This window comes from Rhyacophila brunnea, unplaced genomic scaffold, assembly GCF_057557595.1.
Source record: "Rhyacophila brunnea isolate RB1 unplaced genomic scaffold, BYU_Rbru_1.0 scaffold_8, whole genome shotgun sequence".
NCBI classification, from domain to species: Eukaryota; Metazoa; Arthropoda; class Insecta; order Trichoptera; family Rhyacophilidae; genus Rhyacophila; species Rhyacophila brunnea.
Genome location: NW_028233350.1, coordinates 9,096,508 through 9,110,495, shown reverse-complemented (window position 1 = coordinate 9,110,495; position 13,988 = coordinate 9,096,508). Strand labels below are relative to the sequence as shown.

At 30.2% G+C, this 13,988-nt stretch overlaps 1 protein-coding gene across 1 annotated transcript in view; it reads left to right on the top strand.

Moving 5' to 3' along the window:
* Window positions 1-13,988, top strand: part of CARPB (Carbonic anhydrase-related protein B) — a 442,936-nt gene that overhangs the window by 390,492 nt on the left and 38,456 nt on the right. Inside the window, exons 6-7 of the mRNA XM_085958793.1 lie at window positions 1,875-1,941; window positions 6,444-6,598. Of these exons, the coding sequence (XP_085814919.1) occupies window positions 1,875-1,941; window positions 6,444-6,598 (222 nt within the window). The remainder of the gene's footprint in view (window positions 1-1,874; window positions 1,942-6,443; window positions 6,599-13,988) is intronic.

The following is a 13,988-nucleotide window of genomic DNA, read 5'->3' as shown; positions in this document are numbered from 1 at the left end:
CCTCTTACCTAGTACACTCTAACCACCCAATATCCCCTATTTGTCCGTCTGCATGTTGGTTCCCACCCTCGTTTGGAAGGGTTCTCGACTCAAGTAGTTGGCCAATGTCATGACTGGTTTTTGTGAGTGGTCAACCTAAGTTGGGTGAACTCTATTCATAGATGCATAAATAATATCAAGAGGTTTTTTATTCTCTACGGGAGATTTATAATGGGCAATAAAAATATATGGTTTGGTAGTTTTACCCTTGTTAGTAATGGAATTTCCAGTCTTTATTAACTATATAAGGAAGATTCGTACTTACAAAAAGGTAAATACACACTGACAACGAATACAATTAATTCGAACTTATATAATAAATTAATACAATAAAGTAGGTAAAAACTTTATCAACTACCTAATTATTCAAGGATCACAATAAAAATATGACCAACAAATTATGAATAGTTGAAGTATTTATAATAAATAATTTATTTATTTTCGCCAATAGAATACAGTTTGACTTAGCAATAGCATATAAACTTTTTTCACTACATTATAAATATAATTTTCAGAAATATGAGCATTTGATGTCTGAACTTTGGAACCATTTATTTCTCTTCTAAAAACCCAATATGGAGTTAAAATTTTGTTTTATGTAGAAATCAAAATATTTCTTAGATGCATATACTAAATTATATAATATAATATATAATACATATAATAAATTAATACAATAAAGTTGGTAAAAACTTTATCAACTATCTATTAATTCAAGGATCACAATAAAAATATGACCAACAAATTATAAATAAATTCGAATGGATTCAAGCTCTGTACAATTCCATTTAAGTCGTTTTTGCGACCCGGGTTTCGCCTTTCGGCATGATCAGGCGTCGTGTACACTCACCAAAATTTAAATTCAAATTCCATCAAGTACCTTCGGCCGAAAGTATTAATATTAAAATTATGAATAGTTGAAGTATTTGTAATAAATAATTCATTTATTTTCGCCAATGGAATACAGTTTGACTTAGCAATAACATATATATAAACTTCCTTCACTACATTATAAATATAATTTTCAGAAACATGAGCATTTAATGTCTGAACTTTGGAACCATTTATTTCTCTTCTAAAAACCCAATATGGAGTTAAAATTATGTTTTATGTAGAAATCAAAATATTCCTTAGTTGCATATCCTAAATTATTTATAAACCGAAAGCTTCGTACCAATATCCTGCATCTACATATTATATCCTGTACGATATGTGATCATCCAATTACAAATAATTAATAGCCATAGGATTATCACCTCACCGGTGCTCAGTGTTTGGTACATATAGGACACAATTTTCTGTGAACGTTACCGATACGTGATAATGCTCTTACGGACGTTCTAGATTATGTGGGCATCCATAATACTAAGCTTTACATTGGCCAGGTGTTCCAACGTTGGCTGCATACAAATAATTGGTATTATTTTTAGTTAGTATGTCCGTTATATACATATGAGATACTTATGTTATATGTGTGAACACTATAATATAATATATATGTATGTTTTATACTATTGAATGAAGTTTTTAAGGGTAGGTACACGTGCAGCTTTAGAAATATCAAAAGTATAGAATTCGGAAGGTAATCCTGAAAAATCTATACAGAAAATATGTATCAAAACATACATATTATGTAAATACAAGAAAAAACCATTAATTATACCGCCTGATCTTTTAGTAAACAAACGTTGCAAAACTTCACAAAATAAAGAATGATTCATATAATATGTAAAGATGAGAGATAAATTGCTTTGTATTCTTCGCTCCTTATGCTTTATTAAATATATTTTTTTATTATAATTATGTTTTTCATATAGTTTGTATTTTTGTTTTAGCTCGGGGACTTGTCTAATCCAGAGCTGAGAATACTAACAGATCAGTTAGAAAAAATACGTTATGGAGGTAAGTCTATTGGAGAAGAATATACTAATTTACTAATTCATTTAAATTATAATTTTATTGCTAATGAAACTATAATTTCTATTTTATGTTCATATTAATTCAATGGTACACACTACTATGTAAGTATTATTTGATACTTATGACATAAAAATATTTCGTTTTTTTAACGGTTTAGATAAAGCCACTCGTTTTAATTTGTCAAGAATAAGATGCCTTCTTATTAAATTTATTTTATATTAGATACTTAATATACATAAGGTTTTAAAGATGTTAAATTATTTAATATAGAAAAAGCATATTTCCTCTTGACTTGTGGAATTTAAAGTATTTCAATTGAAGCGTTAAAATTAGAAACAATTCGCATGGATCATAGACTGATCGATAGCTTAGAGGCCGAAGAACTCACCCGAAAAGACGTGAGTTAAACCCCACTCGTATGTATAATATACATGTTTGTCAATATTGTGTGCTTTGAATACGTCTTCTTATTTAATAATATACTATATCATGTACACAAATAATTTACCATATTATCTTAGCAACAATGTTCATGTATTATTAGTAAATACGTTTTTATCAAACTACAAATAATATGTATTTTGATCACCTGCATAACTAACTGATCTAGAATTATTCAACAAAAATATTAGGCATGGTTAATTTCTTAACACTTACTAATAGTTTGTATTCTATAAACTGGCGTACACGTCACACGGAAAACATTGTGCCATCGCGTTCAACTGTTGCAAGTTTTCAATGGGTGGGAGGAACGAGATGTATGCTGAAGCGGGGGGGGGGGGGAAACCGGCACGCCAGCTTATAGAAGACAGACTCTAGTTTTGTTAACTTGTTTCATTATGTCATTCAAAATTATAAATTTAATACTTACATTCCAAATAATAAACTGCTACCATTATATTCGAATTTTATTTTTAAATTAAACACCTGTCCATTTCTTACATTGTAAATTATTACAAGTGTTTTTCAAACCAGTCTCATTCTTCTCTGAACACTGGTAAAAATAAAGTTAATTATATTTTTCATTAACTATTTTTTTATTAAACGAATAATTCACAAGATTTAAGAATGTAATATAAGTATTGAACATACATAATTTTGAAAACACTTCTGAGAAAATGTATCAAAACCAATATAAGACACAATATAAGATAATATATCACCATCATCATCAGCCTGAATCTATCCACTGCTAGATGAAGGCTTCTTCAAGCTTCTTCCACTTCTCTCGGTCCTGTGCATCGCGTTGCCACGTACTTTCGCAGAACTTTAAAATTTCATCGATTCAGTGGCCTCTAGGTCTACCTTGCAGACGTTTTGTAAGATATATATATATATATATCAAGAAAAAGTACAAAATCCGATAGCCAATGTAGCTCAATTTTGAAAATCGCTTCAGAGAGTATTATAAGAGTCATTAGTTAAAATTTGTCGCAATTAAGTATGGCGCCTTTAGCATTGTGGTCAATGTGCAGGGGCGCAAAACCCAAGAGATGCAGGTTCGATTCCTGGGCTGTCTTACTTTTATCAAAAAGATTTTTTCTTTAATAAATTTTCTCAGAAGTGTTTTCAAAATTATGTATCTATGTTTAAAATTATATTATTGGAAATAAATTATGTGAAGAAACGTTTTCATTGACCAATTGAAAATAGTAATTTTCAATAAATATATCCATAAGTTTCAATGAGTACGTTTGATATAGTTTTGCTACATAGTATTAACTACGATATATCGAATAACAGCACCGGAAATAATGGCGATGATCATGCAGCGTAACGCATTATCCAAAACAACCATTGTCTACAACTCTACAGCATTGTTTCGGGTAGCATTTTACGGAAATATTCGATTTAATTAAAATTTCATTCGATAAATCAAAAAGGACATTCCGCGAAAATTAATTACGGCGAATTAACAATTACAATGTCGAAACCGCGCCATAATTCAGCCGGGGTGCTTCCCCGCCATGGCTTTTTGGCACAAAACGAATGCAAAATAGTTGCGGGATTTTTTATTGCGCTTTTACAATCGCTGGGGTGGGGCGGGGGCTCCCCGGTGACCTGTCGGCGAAAAAATTTGTACTCCCGCCGGGCGCCATTAATGACTAATTGATTTTAAAATTTGCATTCGGCGTTTTGTTTCCACTTTTTTGTGCTAACAATGAAAACCACACTAGCAATGGCGTACAAATGTATATAAATTCAACAAATACAATAAGTTACCGCAACTTATTTATTTGTAATAATACTACATCTACATTGTATTATGTTATCAAGAAGACACGAATAAAAGCGGAAGAAAGAGCAGTGATTATTTTTCGTAATATTCAGTTGATTTGAGTTTTTTTGTTTATTTATTCATGGAGTCTGGCAAATGCACATATTATTTTTCAATTTGTGTTTGAGTGGAGGGTATGGGCCTAATAGGTTGAGCAAGTGGCTGACATCCATTTCTCATAAAAACAAAATCTGTTAATGCAAACCTCCACTCCGTGGAAGCCCATAATAATATGATCTTATTAAGATCGGACATGGTCGGGAATTCATGTAAATATACTTAAGTGCATCGTTAAGGAGGCATATATTTTCACAAAAAAAAAAAAAAAACGTTCTATGGAATCTGCGAGTGGGCATCACAATATATAATAGTTGCTCTATAGCAATTATAATTAAATTATATATCGATCAACTGTTTATAATAAAAAGTACAATCATTTTTAAAGGTTTACTATAAAATTCTCAAAATAAATTCCTAATAATATATCGAAATTTAAACCATTTTTCAATGATTATTTTAGTATTCTAATGGGTATAAGTTTTATACTATTCCATTTGAGTCGTTTTTTACGACCCGTGTTTCGCCTTTTGGCAGGCCTTTTTAGGGCCAATTTAAATTCAAATTCCATCAAGTACCTTCGGTGTCGGTCGATAGTATTAAGATTATTTAGTATTTTTTTTGTTCACAAAATTATTAGTTTAACCTATTACAATCCTTTAAATTATTTTTTTAGTAAAAATAATTACCAGCATAGCAACAGCCACGTCACTGCAAAAAAAATAAAAACATCCATTACCATTTTATAACAGTCTCAATATACAACCGTATTAAATAGTTATGCTACTAATAAACAATACAATAAATGCAATCATAGTAGTGCGTGTTTTACTTTGTAGCAAAATTCATAGAAAAGGTATGCTGAATAATTTATTTAAATTATTTCGTCCATATTTGCACAAAACCTATTAAAATTCAAACAATAGCATTTTCAATAATTCGTTGTCATGTACTTTTTATATTATAAAATTTAATCCATTATCCATAATTACACCAGAATAAAAACAGAGATAAATGATAAATTCAGAATAGTATCGTTATAGAATAGTATCAACATAAAGTGCTATTTACAATATAATTTTATAGAACGGCGGAATCAACTTCATAATATTAACACCTTTTATATTGAAACCGGTTTTATTATAATGTAATTTATATAATAGATTTTGTTTTAGATAATAACTTGTTAACAGTCAACAGGAAGGTTGACGTGAACGGCATGGCATTCTCAGACATTTAGATTAATAAAAAGTGCATATTTTTTAAAACAATGTCCATTAGAAAGAAGTTTGAATCAATAATCGATAAACATGCATTGCATTCCAAATGTTTAGATTAATAAGAACAATGGTGCGATAAAGCAAATTTTTATAAAATGCATTTCCAGACATTCATTATGCTGCTTATTAATACTTGATAGGAATAAAAAAAATAGGCTCAAAAGTGCGGGGCTATAACAATAATATTTAGTAGGTACTGATATAATTAAAACTCTTTGATTTATGACAATGGCAAATTTACAATTCGTTTATTATTGTACAATAATAACCCGATTTAAACTACACCGATTTACGCGAACTCAGAGTTACTCTGTTCTTGATATTTTTGTTTCACACCACTTCAGACCCAGTCTCACCAGAAAAATACATGAAAATAATTACAAGCTTGACAGAAGGTCTTAGCTCAATTGAAAAGGGTTCAAAATTTTCTAAATTATAGACTTCAACGAAGAACAAAATAAATAATTTACGTAAAAAAGTTATTTCGATAGCCTCATAAAATCTAACAAATTCAATGTCTTCATTTTTCGTGTAGAAATTTTTCGTGCCAAGATAATATTTTTTTTTATTCATTGCTTGGTAGCTAGAACGCGTTTTTCGATGTTTGTTTTCTAATTTTTTTACGCTTTTTTCGATTAAACTGAGACCTTATGTCAAGCTTCAATTGTCTTATGGTATTCTGGTGGAACTAAATCTGAAGTATCCGATAAAAAACCGCGTAACTCCAAATTCGCGTAAGTCGGTGTATTACTATCTGAGCATTCGCCATTCAAAATGTGTTTTTTTTTTTTAATTTATTTTATTATTATAATTATACTGAAACTATATTCTTTAGCACAGTAATAATTCGATTGAGTGTGTTTTTTCAGGCAATGAAGTTCCCATCAACCGTCTGTCTATTCGAGGGTTGTTACCAGACACCGACTCCTACATGACCTACGATGGGTCGACCACAGCGCCAGCGTGTCACGAGACGGTCACGTGGATTATAGTCAATAAACCTATTTACATTACAAAACAACAGGTTAGTTGTGATTTATTTTATTTAACTCATTTAGTGTTAACACCACGACTGGCGCGTTTGGAGTCGTTGGCCATTAGATATAATTAACGTGTTATTTAAATGTGGTAATTAAAAGTTTAGCAGTGATTGTGTATTAGATAGGTGTGTTAATTATTTTGTTTATCTTGAAATACTTAATAACGAAATATTCAAAGCCAATTATCTCGAAAAGTAAATCGATGATAATATATAGTAGTTTTACCTAGCAACCAACCATGAGGAATAATATATTGGTTATTAACTCAAATTGATACCATCATTAACAAAAAGTTAATATTTCGGAAGATAAATATATCGAAATTGAAGGATAGAGGGTAGAATTATTAATCAAATCGATACGAATAATAAGACGCTGTATAACAGTGGTGGCGATCTTATGACATGTGAGATAGTTTTGCATGGCAAACAAAATTTTTGTTTTGAAAAGAGAAAAAACCTATAATAATAATAAATAACAAATCGCATTGTATAAAAAATAACAGGCAAATACTCTTCACGAATTAGCATTACTTTTAATATAAATATATAATTATATTGCTTGGTTCTTAGGCGTTATGCATTCCATATAATATTATCGCACTAAGCTCATCAGGCGGCGGGGGTAAACGCGCCGCAAAGATCTGATTTTGATCAATTTAAAATGCTTGAGATCACTGTAGCGAGAGAATGCGTCATCCAATCGGAGCAATTTTGGTATCTATTTACGCGAAAAAAACCAAACTAAGTAAGTAATATAGTAACAAACAATTTAATTTCTACCCACAAAAATGACTGTACAAAATATGAAACAAAAACTTGATGGAGCTTGTAGTAGTAATTCTGACAGTTTTAAAATTGGTGGACCAAAATGTGTGGCGTAATTGAAAAATATAACATAGCTATATGACGTGTACTATGTTCTGTGAGTGATATCTAAAATATCATAATTTTTCATAGAATTCTTAACAGCTATTTTTTTCTCCATGAAAACTGCTGGGCACAAGGCCTGAACAAAAACGATGCATAAATGCGAGTGAGAAAGTATTCGGTACCCTTATAATCTCTGCGACACGCGCTAGAGTAAGATAGAAGGTTTACAGATCTGAGAGATCGTTTGCTACGATGTAGCCGGCAAATTTTAGCTTATTGCATAACTAAGCGTCGATAACCATGTTGCTAAAATTGCTATGTTTTGTGTTAAACATAAAGTCAGTGGTAAATATTTTTAGTTAATTAAGTAGAAAAAATGGTTCTGTGTGTTGTTTTAAAATATGGTAGCCGTACTGATAAGCAAGAAGATGGTACTATTACGTTTCATAGGTAAGTTGATACATGTTCGTGATAATTTATTTGTATATTATTATATATTTTAATATCAGTGACCTAGTGTTTCTTTAAAATAACTTAAATTATGGATATCTTTTTTTACCTAATGGTTGCATTTCGACCGCTTAAAAATTCTATATAACGTAAAAAAATTAAAATTATATTTTAATTCTGAGCGTCTAGTGCGAGCACTTTGGACGAGCACTAGCAAACCGGTCTATGGTCTCGAACATTTTATAGACGAATACGTTCGCTCGCCTACAAACCAAACGCACGGCACGCGGCTTCATTTAGCAAGGCAACGGGTGGCGTCTAGATGTATCTATATAATAGTCTATGGCTGGGCACGTCAGACAGTCAAAAAATAATATTTGGGAAATTTTGACAGGCGTACGTACAAAGGTTCGCCAACCCTGCTGTATAACATCCATATCGCTTTAGTAAAGATGGATAAATAATAAAATACATGTTATTAAACGGAAACTTTTCAATATTATTCATTATTAACTATTTATATGACGAGGGTAGTTATATTTAACATATTATATACCTACCTATATATTTTAATTAGTTTCTACCTACGAATTTTCTGGATGCTTGGTAACAGTAAAAATATCGTAATGCGGTATGTAAAAAGCTTCAGTATACACGCAGCGTCTTTAGCGGTGGGTACCTGTTGCTCTCCGCAGGCTGAATAAGGCTTTGACGGAGAAGCGGCGGGCGCCGGCGGGCAGGAAACCGGGCGGGCGTCTCTGGCGTCGCTTTGGCCTATACTTGTTGCGGTGCCGTCGCGTCAAACTTTTGTCAGGCCGTCACTGTCACGGAGACTCTATTCAAAAGGAAAAAAGACACTTTCACGCCACTTGCCTATTCTAAAAGCCCGAAACGGAAGAGATTTTTGTGCGTCGTTTTTTCGGCTGGTGCATTTTTTGATAATACATCTTTGTTGTAAAATAAATTTAAAATAAGTATAGTATTTTCGTACAATTTACGTTATTATGTTAACTTAAATTATCATTACCATAATACTGTAGGAAGGCTTTTTGACGATGAATATATTCATCTCAAAAATTAATACTATCGACTGATTTTAAATTCACATTAATGTAATAAGATTTGTACAAATTGAACAATGAGTCAAAAATAGGTAAGCATAAAAATTTGAGGATGATTGAGGGAGGCACATTTTCTTATAATCACTTGATTCCAATATCAAAAATTTTATTGGTATTTTTAGGGTGTCGTATAATGAATAAGTTTGAAAACCACTATGGTAACGAAAATTCCATAACACTGTTCCGTTTGGTCCATTCATAGCTTCCATGTTTTCTCCGACCTCTAAGGAAAAATTTACTTAAAGAACATTAAGAATCAATGCTATTTTTTTATACAATGGTAATGCATATTATATTCATTAAATCAACTATCGAAATTCTAATTTTTTATCAATTATTGTGTATCTTGGTTACGAATTTGAAATTAATTATAATTTGTAATATACCAATATCCCTACTTTCATAATAAATTCTATTTTAATCCAAAATATTATAATCAAACTTTTCGAGACTTTTGTGATATTGTATTTTTTCTTTCGTGCTAATTGTAGGAGTCATTCTGATGAGTTAATATAGTGAATTTTACTGTGTATACATAACCAATATATAATATAAAAAATAAGGGATATCGATACTGCATCTAAAAAGAAAATAATGGAAACATAATAGATACTGTAATCTTCAATTTGGTAGAAATATTACATAGTAAGATATTATGCTCGCAAAAATTTGTACCGATAAATGTTAAAATATTTTTTAATAAAATTATTAGTAACATCATATTTTTGGCAAGTTATATATTTTGATATTACTTTTATACATTTTTTTTATATAAGTTAGCTTAACACTAAATACATAATAATCCTTCATTGAAATTAGTCTTCAGTAGCACTCAAAATGCAATCTTATATCTTTTTTTATATTAATTATTTCTAATGTCCATATATTTTTATTTTGAATAATACTTATTATTTCTTTGTCTTTATGTATATGTTGTATACTATCATATCGTATTATGAATTAATGATTTTTAAATCCAATAATATCTTACAAATATATAATATAAAGATAAATTATCAATTGAACAAAAACTGAACATTGATTTTAATTTAAGTAAACAAGATAATTCTGGATTATTATGTTAGAATGGTAATAATATACCTATTAACCATGATAATAATTATTGTTCGATTGGTAGAATTTAATGAAACATAATAATATTATGTAATGAGGATAACTAAAGCTCCTTCCGATTAATATTAAATCCTACCTAATTATATTTGTATTATTGAACCAATATAACTATATTCCATTTTCAAATATTTAAAACGTTTTTTGTTTCATTCGCTTTCAATATTTTAATTTATAATTTTTTATTAATTATGTGATTTTAAGGTAGAATACGTTTATTCGCTGTAATACTTGGAGGTGTCACGTTTTATGTCCACGTCTATTTTAGAGAAAGAATTAAAAAAAAATAGTGCACTCGCCGGGGTTCTGTAAACTGATAGTGAACACAAATGTCTGCCACTACGGACGAAAGTCAAGGTAGGCGGCAAAAATAATTAGGCATGTATGACCGGATGTAAATCAAAATATTTGTAATAAAATGGCTTACCTTTTTTATTATACATATATATTTATTGTAGGCATATATTTTTTATGTATTTTTTAAATTTTAACGCCATACGCTTTGTCAATATAAATGATAGTTATTATTAAACTTTTTTTTTCATTAATTTTGTGTATTACATGTGTCATTACAGGATAAAAAATAAAATGTTATCACAAAAACTGGATATTTTTTTAGTAAAAATTCCGAGAGTAATTTGCAGTAGGGCGAGAAGGATTTGGAGTAGGATTTGATGGTTTGTATAAATATTTTGAAATATTGGCTCATGGACGCATCTGACTTTACTACGAATTCTTTCGACCATATCCGATCCTAATAGGATTATATGGGCCTCCACAGAGTAGAGGTTTATATTAACAGATTTTGTTTATTACGAGAAATTGATGTCAGCCACTTTTGCTCAACCTATTACGTCCATACCCTGACTCACACATAAATTGAAAAACAATATGTGTACTTGCCAGACCCAGGATTCGAACCTGGGACCCACGGCATTATAGTCCAACGCTTAAACCGCGCGGCCACCGTGGGTCCACCACAACCATAACCAATACCACATATTTAATACTCAATGTAGTTGTGACGTATATTACCGTCATGATTATGAATATTATATAATTATGATAATAATAAATAATAATAATTAAAATTTAAGTCGTTAATCAGTTTATTAAATTTAATAATATTAATTGTCATCGAAACATTTAATACAAAATAAAACAATTGTAAATTGTCACAAATTAATAACAGTTTCAAAAATAATTAACATCTCGTTAAACCTCATTTCATACGCGTGATGGATTAAATTTTAAAATGCCATTGTTCGAGAGTTCCATTTTTAAACAGCGTTGCCGCCACGAAGTTGTTTTTAAATCGCGATGTAAAATTTCATTAGAATCCAGGTGGCGTTAACAAAACAGGGGCGTTAATGAAATTAAGAGGGACTCTCCCGGGAGATTAGCAAAAAATATGATTAATCGCTGAGCTCAACGGATTACACCTAATTGTAATTGGCATTTATTTTTTTAAATTGATCACAGTAACAATGTTAATTCATTACACGATGGTTAACAAACAAGCATGTTGATGTACACTTAACATGTTGTATACATGCATGTAGATACAGAATATCTACAATACATACATCAGTGGTGATAACTTGTATTTTGGAGAACGGTAGAAGATTCTTATGAGAAAAATAAAAAAAGATAGACATACGTTTGATAATTTAACTGTTAAATGTAATCATATCGACTGTGGAAAGGAAGAAGAGCGTAATCCACACAAATCAAATTTTACAGGAGGCACAAAAACGTTTTTGTTATGGTTTTCAGTCAAAGCTAAAATAAAAAATAGACATAACCTTGAATTGCATGATAATAAAATTGATAATTTGGTTTTTTTATCTTTAGTCTTATAATAATAATTCATTATTGAGTTATTTAAAAAAAAAAAACAACACAAATTACGGTTAAGTCGTTTTTCCCACGTCATTTCCTTCTTTTTTTAATATTTCTAGCCAAATTTAGATAATAATTCGGCATTTGCAGCTTACATCCTGTTATTATGCAATAAAACCTATTTTGAAAAAACTGAGGATTACACCCTTTTTTTTCACAACAGTCAATATAATGATATTTTAATATTTCCTTTGACAAATATGTATATGTTACATAATAATATGACATAAAAATATGACTGATAATAATAGTTTATAAGGCTGACTTTAATACTAAACAAACAATAAAATACAAAAGTGTGTATCCATAAATGAATACACGTGAAAATAATCTTAAATCAATCGCTTTGAAAAAATAAATAATCACACGGATTTGTCTATATAATATTATTGTTGCATGAGCGCAATATTTCGCCACGCTTTATTTATCTCTACCTAGTGATCATTCTTTATTATATCAGTGCATTCGTTGTCAAGCAAACTATTGGCGAGACGTTTGCAATTTAAAATGGCGGATATTTTTCACATCAGTCGTCACCAGTGATTTTCACACAGTTTCAACGCATGACTAACAAACAAAAAACCTATAGATATCACTATTTGGCCACGATGCATTAAATACATACAAATCAGTAGATCTACATTGTTTGAAACCATTTTAACGTATTGTGGTTAATAAGCAATTAAATAATTTATTTACAGATCAAGGCAAACATTAATATTAATTGTACTAACAAATTCAAAAAAAGTATTTATTTATTTACATATTATATTGAAGTCTACAAATTACAAATTCAAGACGTTTAACAACATGACATGAAAAAAATAAAGAAATAAGAGCAGTTTTCTAAAAAGAGTATTCATATAGTTAAAACAACATTTTAGTAGTTAAATATCATGGATGTACCTACGCGAAATGAGGCAAGTAATGTCTATTCTAATCATTTATAAAACAACGTTCACTTTTCGTCATCCCCACGTAGCTGGTGGAATACATCAATATTCAAAGCGATTTGATTGAACACAATCATTGCTCTCCCAATTGGCATCACCAATGACGAGTGCACCTTGGGAGAAAAACAACTGATGGTCCCGATTTTTTAGAAAATTATCAGGAATACACCCATTAATTTGATTTACACCGTGTAGGAATAAGTCAGAAAAAATACATTTCCAATGGCTTCTAGCATTGAGACTAAGTATACCTAAGAGTCAGTTGGATAAAATGACGGATATTATTAATTCAAAGCGCCTAAAGTAAAAGAGTCTCAAAATATTCTGTTAAATCCGTTCTACCATAAATTCGTACTTCAACTGATGCGGGGCCCAAATAATAAACCCACTCTCAAGCCACCTTCAAGTATTTGCCACAGCACTGTAATGAAGTTATCATATAATTTACACAGTAGATTACTTACTGATTAATGTTTGAAGGTTATTCATACAATTGACGGTAGATATGAATAGTATGATATTATGATCAAAATTATGGAGATTGGATGTATTAACCACTTTATCTGAGATATAAACAACCGTGCTGTATTCTTTTTATACAAATATATGTTTTTTTAATACTACAGCGGGGCACGGGGCCCAATGACAATAATAGTGTAGTGCAGGATTCCCCAAACTATGTTACGTGAAAACCTAGAATGTTTATATTATTATATGCTGCAACGGCTGCAACAAATTCAAGCATGTTTGACTTAATATTGACGGGCAAAGCAGGATTCCCTTATTATGCTAGAAACATGTTCAACGCCACACCAGATATAAGATTCAACTATACAAAATTGTGCAATAATATTTGCAAATATCCAAAATCATCACACGTTTTATGTGTTGTTTTAAAAATAATTACTAATTAAGCAATTATTATTTTTTTCTCATTTTTTTAAT